Here is a 21,531-nt window from a genome sequence, read left to right as displayed (position 1 = left end):
TTTATCAACTCTTGGGACAAGACCTACTAAATGTAGTGGAGGAATGCAGGACAACTGGTAAATTATATGATGCCATTAACTCCACGTTCATTGCACTTATCCCCAAGTCTGACTCTCCATGATCTTTCAATGACTTTCACCACATCTCCCTCTGCAATTGTCTCTACAAAATCATTGCATAAATCATTGCGAACAGGATCAGACCCGTCCTCTCTCATCATATATCATCTGAAAAGTTTGCTTTTCTTGAGCATCATCAAATTCATGAGGCCATTGGTACTGCCCATGAGGCCATACACTTGATCAGATCCAAAAAGCTTAAGGGCATCATATTAAAGATTGAACTGGAAAAAGCCTTCGACCGTGTTTGTTGGCTTTACATCAAGATGATTCTCATTCACCTCGGTTTCCTGCATGATTTCACCACCTGGTTCATGTCTTGCATTACCACTGCCTCATTCAGTGTTCTCATCAATGGATCTGCTTCACATTTTCTTCACACACAGAGGGGACTCAAATAGGGTTGTCCCTTATCTCCCCTTCTTTTCTTGATTGTCATGGAAGGTCTTAGCCAGCTCCTTGCACAGGCAAAGAGAAATGGTTGACTGTTTGGACTTAAAATAAATGACCTATGTTACCTTACTCATATTCTATTTGTCGATGATGTCCTCATTTTCCTTGACGGTAGCATCCAAGACTTAGCTTCCTTTGCCAATATACTCTCCCTTTTCTCCTGGGCTACTGGTATGATGGCAAACCATGGGAAATCCACTATTACATTAGATCATACATCCATCCATGAGTCACGATATGCTCAAAAACACTTCCCATACTGTATCCTCCCTCTAGATCGAGGCTTTAAATACCTGGATTTCTGGATCAAACCCCTGAGCCAAAAAATTGCTGACTGGATTCAGCTGGTCATTGGGCTGGAGAAAAGGCTTTCAAATTGGTGTCATTGATTCTTATCTAGAGCAGGAATACTAGTGCTCATCAAATCAGTATTGGAGGCTACTCCTATTTTCTGGATGGCATTAGCATGGATACCTAGAAGCATCCTTGCCTGCCTTCAACAGATATGTAGTAGATATCTCTAGAATGGTCAACAAGATAAGAAAATTTTTTCTTGGGTTAGCTGGAATAAGATTGCTTTGCCCAAAAAATGGGGAGGTTGGGGATTAAAAGACCTAAATCTTTTTGCACAAGCACTTTCTGCCAAAATGGGATGGACACTTCTCACTGGACAGAACCTTTGGACCTCTGTTACTTATCACAAATACATTTGGCCTCTTCAGATAATGGTTTGGGTGTGTCTGGAAAGCTCTGTTCCACTCCTTACCTATCATTCGCAATAATTTGGTCTGGCGAATAAATGATGGTTCAAAAACGCGCATCGGCCTGGATCCCTGGACTGGGGGGGGCAGTCGGCACCATCTTCCGAGAGAGTTAATCCACCAACTAAATCAGTGTGATATCAACATCATAACACATATTGTTGAACAAGATAATACCACCATTTTTGCACAGGGCTGGAAATCTACACAACAGCTTAATATCCCACCCCAATGGCACCAAATGTGGCAAAATTACATATCTGCACTGAGTGAATCTCACATCAGAATAAAGGAGGGACCTGACGAACTCATGTGGTGCCTTGCTGAGAATGGAGTATACACTCCAAAAGTTGGTTACCTTGGGCTGATTAATAATAGACAGTCGGAGCTTATTCATGATTGGTGGCAGACTATTTGGAAGTTAAAATCCCCTCCGCGAACCAAGCTATTTTTCTGGTGTGTGCTCAGTAACAAAGTCCCTAATGGGGAATCCTTAACCCATCGTGCCATACATGGACCACACTGGTGCGTCCTTTGTAAACAAGCATATGAATTGACTGAACATCTATTTTTAAAATGTGGATATATGACTAACCTTTGGCAATCCATCTCTTCATCAATCCAATTTGCTGGCAGTTGGGATGGGGAAAACATAATCCAAGCCTTGAGAAGCTGGTATAGCACACATCTCGAATCAAAACTTATCTATCTCCCTTTGCTTATATGTTGGTCTATCTGGCTGACACGGAATAGAATTATATTTGATGAGGGTGTAGCCAGATGGCAGATTGTTACTGCAAATATCATCTCTACCTACCATGAACTGCCAAATTACATTAGGCCTCATCCTCGTAGATCACTTGCACCTGATCCTATTGACAAATCTATCCCCTGGGCATATTTTGATGGTGCTGCACAGTATCAGGGGTGTGGGGGAGGTTTCCTACTGTATCTATCTGATCATCATCACTTCAAGGTCAAGATGGGACTTGGAGAAGGGACACACAATTTTACAGAATTAATCACGCTCCGTCACTTACTGCATTTTTCACTAGGCCATGACTGCATTAATCTACAGATTTATGGAGACTCAAAAATCATTATAAATTGGTTCAATAGCATCATTACCTGCCATGCACACACTCTCAGAAATATTTTGGATGAAGTGAACATATTCAAATCTCAGTTTAACTCCATCTCTTGTCATCATATTTACATGGAGCATAACAACAGCACTGTCAGGCTTTCCATGGAGGCCACGTTACTACCCAGAGGCCAGTGGATGATAAAGGAGTAGAGGGGTACCACCCAGTACCAATACTACCACAGGCTGTATATCGATCAGGGATATCATAGGGAAAAGGGACCCTAACTCTATTTTGGGACATGCACTTAATTTTCATTGTATATATTACAGTATATGTTTATTATCAGACTATATATTATGGACATCGCCCTGCGTGGGGATGTATATATATTGTAGATATCTCTTTATGGTACTCTATTTTCAGACTCTCTCATGCTGTCGCCCTACATGGTGAATTATGTTTATTACTCAACACCATTTTTGAATGGACATGGAGATAATTTTTTTACTGATACACACTGATATGGCTAAGGGCCAAATGATGCATATGCTGCCAAGCATCTACTATATGTAATTTTTCAAAATTAATGAAAGATTACGATTTTTCCTTTGAAAAAGAAGCAGAATCATCATTAGCCGATTCCTAGCCCCGAACATGAATATATGTCAAGGGAACAGGAGTATTGAACTGAGTATGTGGAAACAGAGGGGGGAGAAGATAATCAAGAAGAAAAGTCAGATAATGCTTCCGAACATAAAACTTAGAAGAGACAGAGGACAAAATTACAAGGAGAATTTCAGAAGATAAAGCTGCCACTATTTGACGGGGAGCTGGAGGAGGCAGCTAAAGCCTGGCTGATTAACATGAATAAATATTTCCAGCTATACGAATATGACCATAACCTAAAGGCTCAGTTGGCCATTTTCCAGCTACAGGGGAAGGCCACCTTATGGTGGGAGGAGGTAAAAACTATACGAGGGGTAAATGAACAAAATATAACCTGGGAAAAATTTCAGAAATACTTTAAAGAAAGATATTTAACTGAACGATTCTACGACGAGAAGGCAAAGGAGTTCCATGACCTGCGGCTCGGACAACAAACAATGGATGAGTTTATTACTAGGTTTACCTCCTTACTTCGATATGTACATTACATGCGAGAAAAGAAGGCAAAAGTGCAACGATTTGTCAGTAGTTCCTTATAATACCATTTACCACTCTTGGTATTTTTTATGCTTGGTTTATGGCCTAGGGCAACCCCTCCTTCTAGACTTGGTCTAAATATATTAAAAATAGTGTTTTATTCCCTGTACACTACTTTTCCCTGAGCTAAAAGTGTGTACACATGGGTCAGTCAATACCCAACCACGTATATGTATTAAAACACTTTAAAAAATTAAATTTCCTTAATTATGGGTGGAGTTCACAGGTTTTACCTGTTGATTACCTCCTATTGCCCGTGGCCCAACTATTTCCCAACTAAAAAACTAATTGGGAGACGTATAAAAAGACTTTTATGGGAAGGCCTTAAGGAAGGAGAAGGGATAGAGTTATTATATTCATATTATCCATGACAGAGTCTGATGAATCTATGTGCCTCATGCACTTCCCCGAGCTTCAGGAAACCCTTGTTTCCTTGATTATAGATATCCTTCTTTTGCTTGAGATATCATGGTGTTGGTTATGGAAGAAGATTGTTGAAGAATGGGATAGGACGAATCCAGAGGACGGTTATGCTTGGAGCCAGAAGAAGAAGACTTAGCTGAATTCTCTCCATGTTATTTATAGCTTACTGCAATAAAGGAAATGTTGTCTTGTTTCCGAAATTAACTATGTTTATGCATCAAATTATATTTTAATTCATATATGAATGATGTTTTGATGTATGATCAATCATTGGTTTATATAATATAAAGTCAATTTCGTGAATATGCTTTACTTCTATACTGGTATGTATGTTCGAATTGAATGATTTTCAGGTTTGAAGAACATCGGGAGTTGCAGAGGGTCTGAACCTTGCGAGACCTACTCGAACGAAGGAAATCTGGGTACGATCGCTCTTACGTAGTTTGATTATAAAATCATTTATCCTGAGCTATATGATTGTTTCTTGTTGTAGTTTGCTTCTGCTCTATTGGGGTTCTAACCTAAAGCCCTAGGGTGCTTCCACCCGAAATAGAATTGGCGACTCCATTGGGGATAACAATCTTGTTATTCCTAGTTTGGGTTGTTCATTACCAATCAGGGCTCAGTCTTTGGTTTGCTTGCTTTTACAGTCTTATTTGGTCCACTAGAGTCTCAAGCTTTAAGTCTGATCTTTTGGATCAGACTTTGTTTTCTATTTTTTCTTGCAAAGCTTTGTATACACTTTTTACTTTGTTTACAGTAGCGTATACATGTTTGTTTCTGTAAAGTGAACCCGCGTATACGCAAGTTTCCTTTGTTAGAAGCATGTGTGCATGCTTCTGTGTTTGAACACAGTCACGTATGCAAATTTTTGCATTGTTTTTTCAAATCTCTCTGCTCAGATATATTTGTAGCCTAGTCTTTTTAGTCTCTGTGTGGTCAGTTTCTATCTAAAGAATTTAATTATTCTGCAATCTTACTGTTTCGAAGTCTCTTCCTCATTGAAAAGATTTGGCCTAGGTTTGCTTTTTAGCGAGTTTGTAATTGGTGTTTTGGCACACAAGACTTCGTTCAGAAGTTCTTGATTGTTCTGGTTCTCCAGAACATGAGATTGTTTTCAGTTTCAGTGTCAAGCTCGGATTTTGAATCTACTTGCTTTGCTTTCCTTTGTTTTGTGGCCTCATAGCTTTTCTTGCTTTTTGAATATCTTTTTGATGAATTTGAAAGTATTTCTTTCCTGGCTTCTTGGTCAATTTGTCAAGCTCTTTGTTGTTGTTTGGTTCGTTTAGTACAAGTTGAAGCCTTCTTTCTCAAGTTTTCGTTCATTTTCGAGTTTGTAACTTGCAAAGACTCCTTGTGCTCTCTTTTCGATCTTTGACTTTTAGTAGCATTTTGGGTGATTTCAAAAAGTTGTTTTGGTCGCTTCTTTTAAAAAGAAAAGATCTTAAAAAAAAACTTTTGTTTTTGTTTTTGTTTTGCCAAGTTTGGTTTTTGGTTTCTTTTTGTTGCTGAAAGCAAATTACGATCTTTCACAATTTGTCCTTCTTGTTTGGAGAGAATTTTGTGTTCAAAATTTGTATCCTCTTCAGTACTTGAGTTGGCTCATTGTTAGTTATAAACAATTGCTTTTTCTTTTTGAGTGATTTAGGATCTTGCATCTCCATTATATCTTGCATTAGGGTAGTTTGCATTGTTAAAGCATTCATAGTCTTTTAGTTTTTGGGTGTGTGAAGTGTGTTTCAAGAAAAAAGGAGAAAAATTACTTCACTTTTCAGAAGTTTCGTAGAACCCATATAGAGATCTCTTTTCATCGAAGAAAAAATGATTGCATTCATGTAGTTAGTTTTTCATTGATTTCTGTTGCGTCATACACACATCATTGGTTTCACTCCCATCTATACCTTTGACTTAAAGAACAACCATTAAAATCAAGCGATTAATTAAAATAAACTAGAACTTTTGTATTGTCATCAGAATACACCAACAAGTTTAGGTTTATTAGGGCCTTGGATTAGGCGAGAGGAGAGTTAACTCTCCAAGGCCGCTCAAAATTACAAAACCTATAAGGTTGATTAGGAGCGAAATCCAATAGTGTTAGGAAGATCGAGAAAGCTCCGTAACTGGGAGTAAAGCATGAGGGTGAGTGAAAATAAGGACGAGAGATACCCCCTCTCTTACTTGTCGGATCCCGCCTCACGACTGTTTTGCCCGACTTCTGATACGAGTTGGTGACCATAGTTTCCTATCCTAGGGACCACATAGGTGGCTGCAGAGGGGAATCCCGTGGCACCTGAGGTTGACATTGTATCACGTTCAGCAGTACTTCTAGAGGGCACCCTTGCGAAGATTGGGGGCTTGCACCAAAAAAGGCTGTTGTTTGGAGGTCAGCGTAACTACCTCTGATACCTTCGCTAGTAGGCCTGGGGCGTAATTACCCCAGTCTATTTTTGGAAGGCCCTTGTTATTAACTTTCATGTATTTTTGTGTTCGATCCTAATCACTTAAAGCGGAAATACTCGAGATTTGTTTGATTGCTGATATCTTTAGGGATTTTTTTTAGTGAGTGTTCTTTGCTCCTAGTCGGCCTAGCTCTATAATTTTTTAATTCTTTAAGTAGAACTTTTAAATGATTCAAAGTGGCTAACCGACCATCTCAACGGTCTAGGAGACTTTGTGGGCTATCAGCTATGAGCCCTGAGCCTTCTCCTAAAAGGTGTAGGAGAGATTCTGTCAGTGGTTTTCAACTAGTGGCAGTAGGCGCATCGGAGATTGATCCTCCACTTGGGGTCATTGATTCACAAGATAGACCTGGCACTAGTAGAGAGTTAAAGAGGAACACACTAGTTCTTTCTCGAGTACTTTTTCAATCAGAAGATAATATCAAAGTTGAATAGCTTTCAGAGTTAGTTGTGGCTCCGAATTCTCCTCTTCCTCCTGATCATCCAGACGTTCTATTGTACATCGAAAATCCTACTCATGGGCCTTCAAGCCCAGGTTTACATACATCTATTCCTTCGATGACCACTACTGGAAGCATGGCATCTACGACGAGTGTTGCTAGCATGCAGACTCCCATATATGTACAAGGAGGAGGAACTATTTCCACCCCTTCTATTACTCCCAGCATGGCTATATTTGGGTCTACTTACATTTTGTCAACGAGTGGAAGTTCTCAGACAACTACATCCAGTTTTGGATTTTTCCCTTTTGGGATGTCGTCTCACAGGATTCCTTCAGTTCCCTTGAACATACCATTGACCGACTCTACATCCATGATGAGTGGATCGGCTTCTTTTCAAGGTTTCCCATTTGGAAGTGGTCATATACCACATTCCAATCCAATGGTAGGGTCAATGCTTTTTTCTTTTACAAGTCAAGGTAGTAACCCCTTCCAGAGTTGGACAAACCCTGCAGTTAGTGGGATAGGATTCGGGTATCAATTTTTCGGCCAGCAAGGGAATGTGTTGTATTCTTCAGTTAATTCATTTTAGAATTTTTCACCCTTTGCTAATGCATGGAATCCTTATCAGGGGCTATCAGCTCCTTTCAATACGTCGTTAGGGGGTAACTTCACTAGTTACAAAGGATTTTCGGTAGGAGTTGGTCAAACTCCGATTTTTGTTGGACCACAAGGTCCACCTTTTGGTTCAGTAGGCTCTATGAGTTACTTCGAGCAACCTAGTGTTTTCAAAATCCATGCCATTCTTTTCAGACCTTTGGGAACCCCGCCCGCTCTAGATGGAATTCCCAAGGTCCACCACGACTTCCTTTTTTGGCCACGCTGAACTTGCCAGACTTAAATAAATTGACAAATGATATAATTCGGTACAATTCGGCTTGGCCTCCGATCCCAACTAAACTTCCCTCAAATATCCCAAAATTCGAAGGAAAGAGTGGTGAAGATCCGGGAGACCACGTAACCACATTTCACTTATGGTGCTCATCCAACTCCCTGATAGATGATTCGATCAGTTTGAGGTCATTTCAATGCAACCTAACCGGAAATGTGGACAAATGGTATATAGAGTTGCCAGGGGGCACCTATACTTCTTTCTGTGATTTGGCTAATATCTTTTTGAACCATTTTCAGTTGCCTGTCTGATATGAAGCCGAAACTGAACTTCTGGCTAACTTTCAACAAGACACCACAACTCACATTTCGGATCACATCTAGGAATGGAGGAGGAAAAGGCTTATCAAAGCTGAAATCCCACCAGAGTTCCTTCTTGAATGGTTTCTCAAATCATTACAACTTGAGATCTCAAAGGACGTGTCTCTTTCCGGTGTTTATTCGGAAGAGCAGGCTATTTTTCGAGCCCAACAATTGGAACTGATATATTCTCAGTCTGGGACTCTTCAGAAAATTCTACCTGATGCTCCTAGATCTAAGGTCAATTTAGCCAAACCGAAACTAGGCCCCCACACTGATGGTATAGTCGGATCGATTGATGTTAACATGGTGAACCTTTTGAATCAATTACAGCAGTTGTCTCTACAAATTGCTTCTCTTAACCAGGTAGCACCATCTACACCTACACCTTCCCAACCTACCTCTATAAATTCCATATAGACCTCTAACCCCAAAGGAAATCAACAATCTGATGGGAAGAGGAAGGGACGAGGTAAGAAGAAGAACGAGGAAGGGAAAGGCAATGCAAACAAACCTGGAAATGGTGCTGGAGAGGGTAGGTAAGAGTCTAAGAAAAAGGTAAAATTTCCATGCAAGTTATGCAATGGAGATCATCTGACTCACCCCTGCCCTAAGATGCAAGATGCTCAGTGTTGATCAGTGCACCAAGGGTCCTCTACCTCCCAAGCTTTCTGACTAACCCTTTTCCCCAAGGGCAACAAGTACTTGTTGGCGCGAATTCAAATGTTGGTACCTCTGCAGGGGGCAACCAGGAAGGGGAAAATTCCTCAAATGTTTATATGATGAGCTCTCATATCGACGTCACTACGCGAGCACGCGATTATGGTGAATCGGAAACATCTAAGGCTAAATTTGTTCTCGAAGCCACAAAGCCACTTCATATTGAGCGACCCTCTATTGAGTCTATACTTCGGATACCGAAAGGTTTTGCAAAGTGCTCGACTATTAACCCTAATGCAAGGGTAGCCTAAAACTACTCAATTGTAGAAGATCTAGCTCAAATTCCTTGTGCTACGTCTGCATTGGAGGTACTCCAGTCGTGCCCTGCTCATAGAAGTGCTTTGCTTTCGGCCATTGGCGCAGTAGATCCAAAGAATTCTTTAGTGCTCACTTTTGATATGATGAATGTCAAAAAGAGACTTCCTCACCATATGGCTTTCCAGATAAAGTCCACATACCAAAAAACCAATATTTTTTGGATTATAGATGAGGGAGCTTCCACATGCATGATATCTATGTCATGTTGGAAGGCCATTGGATCACCTTGAGTTGTTCCTTCACCCACTCTTTTGATGGAATTTGATGGACATTCTCATAGGCCGCATGAAATTATCCCAACCTTTCCTATCTGTGTTGGGGGAAAGGTAGTAAATATTGAGGTAGAAATCGTTGATGCGAACCTAGATTATAACCTCCTCTTAGACAGGAATTGGATTTACGAGATGGATGCCATTGTTTCATCATTATTCCACATCCTCTGTTTTCCTCATGAGGGGAGGATTGTTAGAATTGATCAGTTAGACTATTCTCCAGGTGACTCCCACGCAACTTCGGATTCTACTGTTCCATTGGTGGACAATCCCCATCAACCTATTGAGAATTTAGGAGTTGGGATGTACTCTTCGTTAATGGGTATTTTTGACCTCCCTCCTCCTACAGCTAGAATTAATGCAATTTCATCCTCTAAGGGACCTTCTTGGAAAGAGTTCTTTCGAACTCATTATTTTTTAGACCCTTGGCCCTTACCTTCATCTACCACCACATTAGATGGAGGGCAGGTAGGTGGAATGGCATTTCCCAGACATCCAGCGAAACTTAGTTATCAATCTATCGTTAACTCTGCAGACAACCACCCCACTCCTTTTTGACAAGAGGAGTTAGATGGTGATGTGGCTCCAGCTTGGGCCCTCAATTCTACTTCAGCTCTAGATTGATTGGATACAGTATTACCATCTGAAGAAGCAATTTTGGAGGCAATGATGGGTGTGGATCGACCATGGGAGGATTTACATCATCGTTCATATTTTCTTCCTCCATTGCATGAAGTTGAATCTAGTTTTTCCAATCTGTCTACTAGTGATGTTTGTATAGTTTCAAACCCTTTGGCTCCAGCACAATTTTCTGCCGAAGGTAACATGTCAGTTATCTCACGAACTGTACCTATAAACATCTCTAAGAATCCTAACATAATAGAAAATGTCTTCATCGGAGTTGATTGTTCCTCTAAAGAAATTCAAATCTACACTAATCTCTTTAAAGAGTTTCGAGATGTGTTCGCTTGGTATTATGAGGAAATGCCTAGAATTGATCCATCTATAGTCCAGCATGAGATCAAGACATACGAAAACACCAAACCGATTCATCAGAAACTTCGACCAATCAATCCTCGGAAAGCAAAAACTATTAAAGCTGAAGTTGAAAAGATGCTTAAGGTGGGTTTCATATACCCCATTCCTCTAACTAAGTGGGTTTCCAATCCAGTCCCGGTAGATAAGAAGCAAGGAATGATCCGAGTATGTATCGACTTTAGGGATTTAAATAAAGCTTGTCCAAAAGACAATTACCCCACGCCTTTTATTGATCAAATTTTTGATGAATGTGTGGGTAATGAAATTTTTTCGTTCATGGATGGATTCTCTAGTTACAATCAAATTACTATCCGTCCAAAGGATCAACAGAAGAAAACCTTTATTTGCCCCTGGGGCACATTTGCATACAAGAAAATGCCTTTTGGTCTTAAAAATGCTGGAGCTACTTTTCAGCAGGCCATGTCTTATGCTTTCCACGATATCAAACATGTTATCGAAGCATACTTGGATGACTTAGCTGCTCGTTCTCGCAAGAGAATTGATCATCCCAGTCACCTTCAGTTAGTTTTTGAGTGATGTCGTTTTTATAAAATCCGATTGAATCTGAATAAGTGTGTTTTCGCTGTCACATCTGTTCAGCTGTTAGGATTCATCGTATCGACTGAAGGGATTCGTATTGATCCTTTCAAGGTTGAGGCAATAATTCAATTGACTCCCTCGTCTTCCATTTGTCAACTTCAAAATCTCAAAGGAAAGGCAAATTTCTTGAGGAGATTTATAGAAAATTACACTGATATTACCAAAGGATTTATGCGTTTGCTTAAGAAAGGAGTTCCATTTTTATGGGATTATTTCGAGCAACGATCTTTTGATGCTTTGAAAAAAGCACTAACCTCTGCTCCATTATTGAGTCCACCAGATTATGGCAGAGATTTCCTTTTGTATCTCGTTGCGGCATAATCAACCATCGGTATGGTTCTGGTTTAGGAGGATGATGCTCTTAGTGAGCATGTAATCTACTACTTGAGTCAAGGCTTAGTAGGACCTGAGCTACACTATTCTCCCATCAAGAAATTGGCCTTGGTGGCTGTCCATGTTGTCCAGTGGCTTCGTCATTACATTCTAATTCGCAAGACGTTCGTCTTAGCAGCTGTTAATCCTTTTCAGTTTGTCCTCAATAAGCGAGTGATTGGGGGCAAGTATAATCGATGGATTTTTATTTTGCAAGAGTTCGATCTCGAATTATTGTCAGCTAAATCTAAGAAGTCATTAGCTTTTGCAGAATTATTTTTGGAGCTGCCTTGTGAGGAAGCTATTGTTTATGAGGAAAATTTTCCTGACGAACATTTATTCCTCATTTCTTCACAAGATCCCTGGTACGGAGATATATTTATATATCTTTGGACTTTGAAGTTTCCACCTGCTTTCTCCAAAGATGAGCATCAAAAGTTACATCACCTTGCCAAAAACTATGTTATTATTGGTGATACATTATATCGCAGAGGGGTTGACTCAATCCTTATGTGTTTCTTAACTTTGGAAGAAGCTGAGTCTGTACTTAATGATTGCCATAGTGGAGCTTGTGGCGATCATCTATCAAGGCGTGCAACAGCCCATAAAATTTTTCATGCGAGCTACTTTTGGCTTTCAATTTTGAAAGACTATATTGAAGCGGTCAAACGTTGCCATCCTTGTCAAATTTATACTCAGAAAATGCACACGCATCCAACTCCACTTTTTCCTGTTATCATTGTCGATCCATTTACGAAGTGGGGCATTGATTTTACTACTTGTAATCCACCTTCGACAATGAATCACAAGTACATCATTGTGGTCGTAGACTACTTTATGAAGTGGGCTGAGGCCATGCCTACTTACAAAAATGATAGTGAAACATTAGCCTTGTTTCTCTTAAACCAGGTTATTTCATTATTTGGTATCCCAAGATAGATTGTCACTGACCATGGCAGTCACTTCCAAAATCAACTGATGACCGAATTGGCTCTCAAGTTAGGCTTCCAGCAGGAGGATTCGTCTCTATATTATCCTCAGGCAAATGAACAAGTGGAAGCTGTGAATAAGTCCCTTAAGACTATCCTGCAAAGGACAATTGATAAAAATCGATCCAATTGGCATATCATGTTGTACCCAACGCTCTGGGCATATCGAAACTCAGTTAAGACTACCACCCATTTTACTCCTTTTCAACTAGTTTACGGATTGGAATCTACTTTCCCTATCGAATGTGAAATTCTATCCCTTAAGCTAGCTATAGAACTTCTTCAAGAGACATCTAGTCTCGAAGAATGCCTCGTCCATTTGGAACACCTTGATGAGCAGCGTTGAGATGAAGCCATAATAAACGAAGCCCATAAGAATAGGATTAAAACTCAATATGATAAAGTTGTTCGTCCTCGAGTTTTTTCTAAAGGCGACCTTGTCTTAGTCTATGACCAAGACAAAGATGCCCTAAGGGCAGGCAAGTTCAAATCTATGTGGTATGGTACCTTTAAAGTCAAGCATGTTTTGGAAAAAGGGGCTTATGAATTAATTGATTTTGAAGGGAACAAGCTGGCGGAGCCCAAAAATGGGCTCTACCTTAAGAAGTATTTTTCTTAGGCTTCAGCCGAGCAATTGCTTGTTTGTATATATTGTATCTTTGTACATATTTGTCTGGTATTTTTTGATATCAACATTTTTTATCTACTTTGGCAAGTATTGATGGATGATTCGATATATTTCAGATTCGGCGATGGTGCAAGTCGACGCACTCGGAATCTTGTTTCTGCGGTGAGTTGATGGTGTCGAGGGGAGTATGTATTGGCCCCACTTCGAACAACATTGTCGAATATACTGTCGTTCTTAATTTACTATCCGAAGCAATATCTTATGGGATTGATTTGTTGGTAGTTTATCTAGACTCACAACTGGTGGTGTCGCAGTTAAATAACACTTATCGGATTCATGATCCTTATTTATATCGCCAATTTTTTAGAGTGAGAATGTTGCAACGATCATTTATTTATATCACATATGTCCACATTCCCCGATTTGAGAATTCATTAGCAGACTCTATTGCTAATAAAGCACTAGATTGGCACATTAATCATTCATCTAATTAAATAACATCAAAAAAGTTCAAATCTATATATATAACATAAAATCGCCTGTATATAGATAGAGTGTTCAAAAAATAATATACAAAGTTGGGACAAGATGCCATCAAAATCTGGGTTCATGCCCATAATCATGTCCATTCATACATATATCTATCTATCGACCGGGCTCAGGATGAGTGGCTAAAAAGTTAACCACAACGTTGGCTACAAGTCAAAGTATCCGGAACCAGTCCCATGGTACCCCTACCACACGGTGCCACATCTCCTCAGGTAGATCCTCTACGACTATCATAGGTACCTGGTGAGTTAGTCTCACCAAGTTTCTCTTAATAGCGTAAAGGACTCTCTCTGTCTCAGCTGCTACCTCTTCGACCCCTCTTTCATGACGCCTGTGCCTCAGAAATCCATCTAGTCTCACTGGACCCACATCTGGAACATGGTCATTTTGTCAGTATTTTGTCTCATCAAAAATATTTTTTCTAAGTTCATTTCATATTAAAATTCCAAAAAATAAAAATTCACAAAAAACTTAAAAAATTGTTACCTATGTCTCCCCATGCCGCATTTGGTGGTAACACTAAGTCTAGATCTCCTCGAAAATCCATACCGGCATATGGGTAGTCATCGACTGCGATGATCTGTTGATCCCACCAGGTGAAAAACTCATCATCAAAAGTCATTCTAGGCATGTCCCCGCCTCCAAGGCGTTTCATCAAGTCCGCCCATCTACCCATTCGTGGATCTCTAGGGCTGCTGATGGACACTGATACTTTGGGACGTAGCCCAGGTACCTTCTCGAAGAAGAATGAACACAAGATGGTTCCATATCCAAAATTCTTTGTCTGACCCTTTTGTATAGAGGTCTATAGAGGTCAATTGGCTCTTCATGTTAGTCAAAAGAGGTGTGCACCAGTCAAATACTATTGTAAGACATTCCACTGCCAGGCTCATAGATACTCGTGACGCCTGATGTAGGGAATTTGACCCATTTAGCCGTGAAATGGTAAATAGAAAAATCCTCAGAGATAAACTTTCCACATGTTTTATTGGAATTTGACATCCAATCTTCTCTGGATATCCAGGACAATATATATGGACATAGTCTTCCACCGAGAGACTACCTCTCATCCTTCCTATCGAATGCACGAGCTGCCCTCTTCGGGAGAGACCGGTAATAAAATAGATATCTTCAATCTCAATCCGTAGAGGCATCTGTTCTATCATGAAAGCATCGTCCTCTGTGCTCCAGTAGTGGATCAAAAGTCGAGCAAGTGGGTATTGGCTTTCATATTTTCCATTTTGAAGAATTTCAATAAACCACAGCCTTTGAAAGTGTCTAGTGCATTTTGGTCATTCATTACCTCATTATCAATAGTGGTATGCTCTCTTTCCCTCCAAGTGATAGTCATCCTGCAAAAAATTTAAGTTTCAACCGTTAGTTTTTATGTTAAAACGTTAACTCGTGTACACGTAGGTTCCCTTTACACACAGTCACATGTAGGCCATTGTATACATGGGTTGATCACATCCAACCCGCGTGTAAACAGAGTTGGATTCTTGGGCATAGTTTCCCATGGTCAAAACTTTGAGAAAACTTCTAAAAACTATCATAAAACATTACAAGTATGATTTGAGGATTACCTGGTGACTTTGGGGTGATTTGAACAGTCCACTTGTTCAGAGGAAAGCTTGCTTCGTTTTGCTCCATAGCTCTTTGCTCCAAACAGAAATGAAAAAAATGTGAGTCTAAAAGTCATTATATAACTTTGAAATTACAAAATATTTTTAAAAAAATTGACTTTTATCTCATGGAATTTTTGACCCATGGGCTTGGATTGTCGAGAGTGGGTTGTTTTTTCAAGAAATTTCGGAGACTTCTTCGAGATGTTATTTTGGTCTCATGACCACTGACCTGTCATGGCAGGTATCGTTCACTCATTGGGATTTAGGTTAGGGAAAACCATTTTTCGCTGCATATTTCATACTAGCCTCCATTCAGCGATACATTAGCCATAGGTTCGACCCCATTGTATCTTGGTTAGTAAACCATTTTCACTCGCCAATTTTGAAATCATGATGTGATGATAGAGCCATCCTTTACATGGGCATCTTAGTTAGAACCTCGCTGACATTGGTTTCCCATGCTACTATACTAAGTAGGCTCGGGAGTCCTCTTTAGTCCCGCCATGATTGATGCGTTGAAGACACATTCTCCTTTCTTCCGCGCTAATTTCTGGCCTTATACCCTAGAGGCTCCTTTGTGTTGAGTTGTACTGTTGCATTGCATTTTGACTATTTGCACCTTTTGGCCTTGCGCTGGCTTCACTTGGACTCATGTTTAAGCCACTTATCTGACCATGTCTTCTCTAAAAATCAACCATGCAATCACTTAGCTTTTGCAACCTGACGCATCCTTTTACCCGTGGAAAGAACATCCCTTTGGGTGTCCTTGACCAGTTTCACCTCCCTGCATTGAGCATAAGAATGTTCCCCTCCTAGGAAATAGATCATCTGTTTCTCTGACACTCGCTCTTTCCACTGTACTATAGCATTCTTTTATTCTTTTTCCAGCTTAAAGAAAAAGACAAAAAAATTATATATTACAAAAAAGAGCAAGAACGGGACAACATTTCCATATTTTGTTGGCAGCTAGAGTCATTCGTGTCACCCTTGAGCCAAGCACTCAAAAGAAAGTCTCTCCTCCATTTGGGTGGGATTTAGTTTGACTTAGGTGAGCCTTAACCTTGTTATTGAGTTAGTACTCCTCCGATTGGTTACCTCTTTCAATCATATGGAGAGTTTGCTTATGCCTCTTACATGAAAAACTTTTACAGAGTTATCATATGCTGTCATATAGTCATTTTGAGTCGTGCTTTTGTTCAAGGGAAGTAAACCTGTGTCATCCTCTCTGCGGTGTCTCTTGACCTATTTTTCAGTCAGCCATCCTTGGTTGTCAATGTCATGTTTTTCATCACATCAGTTATATTGGTCCTTTGCTCGTGTCAGTTTGAGAACGTCTCCATTGACTTCTTGTTTGCAAGTCTTGTCCTTATCGATTACGACAAATTGCTCTGAGGGTAGGCCTAGAGCCGCACCTTGGCAATATTTTCATTATTGATAGGTCACTTTGTGCTCAACATCGATCAGTATCATGGGTCTTTGACTAAGTGGTTTCCCTTGTGTTCGACATTAGCTTTCATTATCACACATTGGGATTCATGTAGTGCCTTTGTTTCCATTTGACCCTATTGGTGGATTCCTTACCTCTGTGTCAGCTTTCATTATTGGTTGGTTCAGAGGGTTTCTATCGTGTGCTAGCTACATCTTATGTACACCAAAAACATGCTTCGGTTGGGTTACTACATATTTTTTGTCTGATTCCTTCCACATTATTGGGCTACGGGTTACACTCGCGCTAGATTGATGAAGGATGCTTTAATGCCTTCCTTCTAGTGGATCTTTTCCTATTGACTACAACTCATTTTCTCTAGGACAAAGATCTAGAGTCCATTTGGCAGTACCTTGGGGTTTGCAATCATCAGTGGTAGATTCCTTTGCTATCGACAGTGGGAAACCATCATTGTCTCCTGATTGATAGATTCTTCCAGGTGTTCGACTTTAGCTCATTTATTCGCACTTGTTAGATTGTACTGGTTACCTTGACTCTCATTATCATTATTGGTGAGTAGTCTCACATTTGTTAACAGTATACATCAATGACCGGTAATCAAATGATTTCTAACGTGGTCAACTTCAGATCATTCATTTCCATTGTGTAGAAATGTACCGCGGTGGTCAGTGAAGACCTCGGGTGGCATCAGCATCTTTTGGTTCACTTGTTAGTTGCTCCCGTTGCTGCTAGTTGACACCATCCACCTTATATGTTGTAGTTATTCACAACGACATGTTATATGCTAGCATCCGAGTTGCAATGTAGTATAATTTTATTCCATCATGTTCATTTGGTACTATTGAGATCAGTTTTTGACATTAATGATCAGCTTCATCCTTCAGCATCATTGATCATCTTCTTATATGTGATATTTAGACATGTACTTTTTTCGATCATGATTAGATGATCCATTATGTACTTTCAGTTCTTTATACTTTTATACATATTGGATCCACTTGTACTTGATATGCGGACATGCTTTACTTTCTTTGAGCATGGGTATGCCCACCTCAGACAACAGTTTCTTTTTGATATCTTTTGATGGCTTGGCAGGCTGAATTTTGGTGAAGTCCTTCTCAGTCTTGACATGATTCTTTCCATACACTTAATATATTTCGGCCATCATGTACCCCTTCTGACCTCATATATTAGGGGGCATCTGTTATAGCACCATTTACCACTCTTGGTATTTGTGATGCTTGGTTTATGGCCTAGGGCAACCCCTCCTTCCAGACTTGGTCTAAATATTTTAAAAACAGTGTTTTATTCCTTGTATGCTAATTTTCCCTGAGCTAAAAGCGTGTACATGCAAGTGAGTCAATACCCAACCCGCGTATATGTATCAAAACACTTAAAAAAATTAAATTTCCTTAATTATGGGCAGAGTTCATGGGTTTTAACTATTGATTACCTCCTGTTGCCTGTGGCCCAACTGTTTCACAACTAAAAAACCAATTGGGAGAAGCATAAATAGACTTCTATGGGAAGGCCTTAAGGGAGGAGAAGAGATAGAGTTATTATACTGAGATTATCCTTGATTGAGTTTGATGAATCCCTGTGCTTCATGTGCTTCCCCAAGCTTTAGGAAACCCTTGTTTCCTTGATTATAGATATCCTTCCTTTTGCTTGAGATATCATGGTGTTGGTTATGGAAGAAGATTGTTGAAGGCTGGGATAAGACAAATCCGAAGGACGGTTCCGCTTGGAGCTGGAAGAAGAAGACTCATGTGAATTCTCTCCATGTTATTTATAGCTTACTGCAATAAAAGAAATGTTGTCTTGTTTCTGAAATTAACTATGTTTATGCATCAAATTATGTTTTAATTCATATATGAATGATGTTTTGATGTATGATCAATCATTGGTTTATATAATATAAAGTCAATTTCGTGAATATGCTTTACTTCTATACTGCTATATATGTTCGAATTGAATGATTTTCAGATCTGAAGAACATCGGTAGTTGTAGAGGGTCTGAACCCTGCAGGACCTACTCGAACGAAGGAAATCTGGGTAAGGTCGCTCTTATGTAGTTTGATTATATAAGAATTTTTCCTGAGCTGTATGAGTGTTTCTTTTTGTAGTTTTCTTCTGCTGTATTAGGGTTCTAACCCAAAGCCCTAGGGTGCTTCCACCTGAAACATAGTTTACCATTGTTTATGAGAGAGTGAATTGAGTTCGATAACCCGAAAATGATGGATGAGGTCATACAAAAGGCCAGAATATGATACTAGCAAAGCAAACAGAAAGGAGAAGTAATGGGGAAGAAATGGACTGACAAGAAGGGTAATAAGTTTGCTTTTGGAAATAAGGGAAATCATGGCAATACCAGTAAAGGACCCCCTAGGGGTCAGATCAAAAGAAATTTGCACAGAAATCAGACCAGACTTAGACCTCCCCATGAGTCCAAACCTAGCGAGCAACCAGGCAAAACTGAAATTGGAGCAACAGCTAGACCTCCAGTACAATGCTGGGGATGTGGGGGACCACATTATATTAAAAACTGCCCTGACCGTAAAGGAAATGAACAGATTTCACAAATTCACGAAGCCTCTACGGTAGGGGACGTAGCCCGGAGTATTCCAAAGATTAATGCTGCTCTTGAAGATCATCAGGCAGAATACCAGCCAACTATGGTGGAATTTGAAGGTAAAATCTTTGATCATACTGTGTCTATATTAATTGATCCTGGAGCTACGTTAAGTTATGTTAGCCCTAAGATAGTCGAACAATGTAAATTACAAGCTGTCAAGTTTAAAAACCCCTAGCTAGTTTAGCTAGCAATGGGGACAAAGAGACGAGTGTTGGCCAAGGTCAATGACTGTCCTTTGGAAATAGCAGGTCAGCCCTTGGTGGCAGATCTAAACATACTTCCCCTAGGATCGTATGATGTCTTGATAGGCATGGACTGGCTGGAAAAGTGTTGGTCCATTATAAACTGCAAAACAAAAACTATCTGCTACAAGAATGAGCAAGGAGACAAGCAGGAAATGCAAGGCATTATGAGACCGTTAAAATTACAGCCAATAACCGCCTCTCAACTAGAAAAGTGCATTAGAAAAGGATGTCAGACTTATGCCATTCAGGTTGGTTATGCCAACTCAAAGGACAAGTCTGTAACCCTGGAAAGTATACCTGTAATTCAGAATTTTACCGATGTATTTCCTGAAGAAATACCGGGATTGCCTCCAAAGAGAGACATAGATTTCACCATTGAACTGGTGCCAGGAGAAGCTCCGTATCCCGAGCTCCTTATCGAATGAGCACACCAGAACTGACGGAATTAAAAATACAATTACAGGAGCTGCTGGATAAAAATTACATCCGCCCCAGTGTGTCGCCTTGGGGAGCCCCCGTTCTTTTCGTCAAAAAGAAAGACGGGACCCTGTGTATTTCTATGGACTATCGTTAGCTGAATAAGTTGACTATTAAAAACAAGTACCCTTTACCCCGTATAGATGAACTTTTTGACCAAGTAAAAGGGGTGACCGTATTTTCAAAAATTGATTTACGATCAGGATACCACCAGATCAGAATCAAGGAGGAAGACATAGCTAAAACCGCCTTTAGGACCCGCTATGGGCACTACGAATTTGTAGTGTTACCCTTTGGGCTAACCAATGCCCCTGCAACATTTATGTGTCTAATGAATAGTATATTTCATCAATATTTAGATAAATTTGTATTAATCTTTATCGATGACATACTAATTTACTCCCAGAATATTGAAGAACATAAGGAGCACCTCAGGGTAGTGCTGCAGACTCTCCGGGAACATCAACTATATGCTAAATTCAGCAAGTGTGATTTTTTTAAGGAACAGATTCAGTACTTGGGCCACATCATTACCAAGGATGGAATCACCATAGATCCTAAGGACCATAATGGAATGGCCAGTACCAAAGGATGTAGCCGACATAAGATCTTTCATGGGTTTGGCAGGGTATTATAGACGGTTTGTGGAGGGATTTTCTAGAGTGGCCTATCCTATTACCTCCCTACAGAAAAAGGGAAAAAAAAATTATGGACAGTGGAATGTCAAAGGAGTTTTGAGCAGCTTAAGCATCTGCTTACCACTGCACCCATTTTAAGCATAGAAGATCCAAGTAAGGACTATGTGGTGTGTACAGATGCCAGTAAGGAAGGGGTTGGTGGAGTATTAATGCAAGACAGGAAGGTAATCACCTATGAGTCTAGGAAATTAAAGGAGCACAAGCAGAAATATTCTGCCTACGACTTAGAATTGACAGCCGTCATTCACACCTTAAAAATGTGGCATCACTATTTGATGGGTAGGAAATTTCTGTTAATGACTGATCATCATAGCTTGACCAATTATTTCAAGCAGCCCACTTTAAATGCTAGACAAGCTAGATGGGTAGATTTTCTAAGTGGATTTGATTTCGAGATCAAACATCTGAAAAGGAAGGAGAACCAAGTAGCTGATGCTTTAAGTCAAAAGGTACATTGTCTCTATGAGGTTTCTTACAGTGAAGCACAAACTACCTTCGACGAGCTAATTAAAGAAGCAGCAAGGCAGGACTTGGAATATCAACAATTAGGACAACAAGCTCAAAATACTAACAACCACGCATATAAGCTAGGATATGTAATGGATTCCGCAGGTATGCTGAATTATAAGAAAATATTATATGTACCCAGTCAGAATAGCATTAAAAATCTGATTTTGGATGAATATCACAAGAGTCCCTACGCGGGACACCCAGGATACC

General features: G+C 39.9%; 1 protein-coding gene across 1 annotated transcript; it reads left to right on the top strand.

The window, feature by feature from the left end:
- Positions 1 to 19,581: 19,581 nt before the first annotated feature.
- LOC149237395 (uncharacterized) lies at positions 19,582 to 20,061 on the top strand. The gene has a single exon (XM_089369258.1). It carries the CDS (start codon positions 19,582 to 19,584, stop codon positions 20,059 to 20,061), a length of 480 nt encoding a protein of 159 aa, XP_089225384.1.
- The last annotated feature ends 1,470 nt before the right edge of the window (positions 20,062 to 21,531 follow it).

The sequence above is a fragment of the Pinus tabuliformis genome, chromosome 8 (genome assembly GCF_031772625.1).
Source record: "Pinus tabuliformis cultivar Carrire ecotype Pingquan chromosome 8, CPIR1, whole genome shotgun sequence".
Classification (NCBI taxonomy): Eukaryota; Viridiplantae; Streptophyta; class Pinopsida; order Pinales; family Pinaceae; genus Pinus; species Pinus tabuliformis.
The sequence above is the reverse complement of the archived record's forward strand: the minus strand, read 5'-3'. Positions and strand labels throughout refer to the sequence as shown.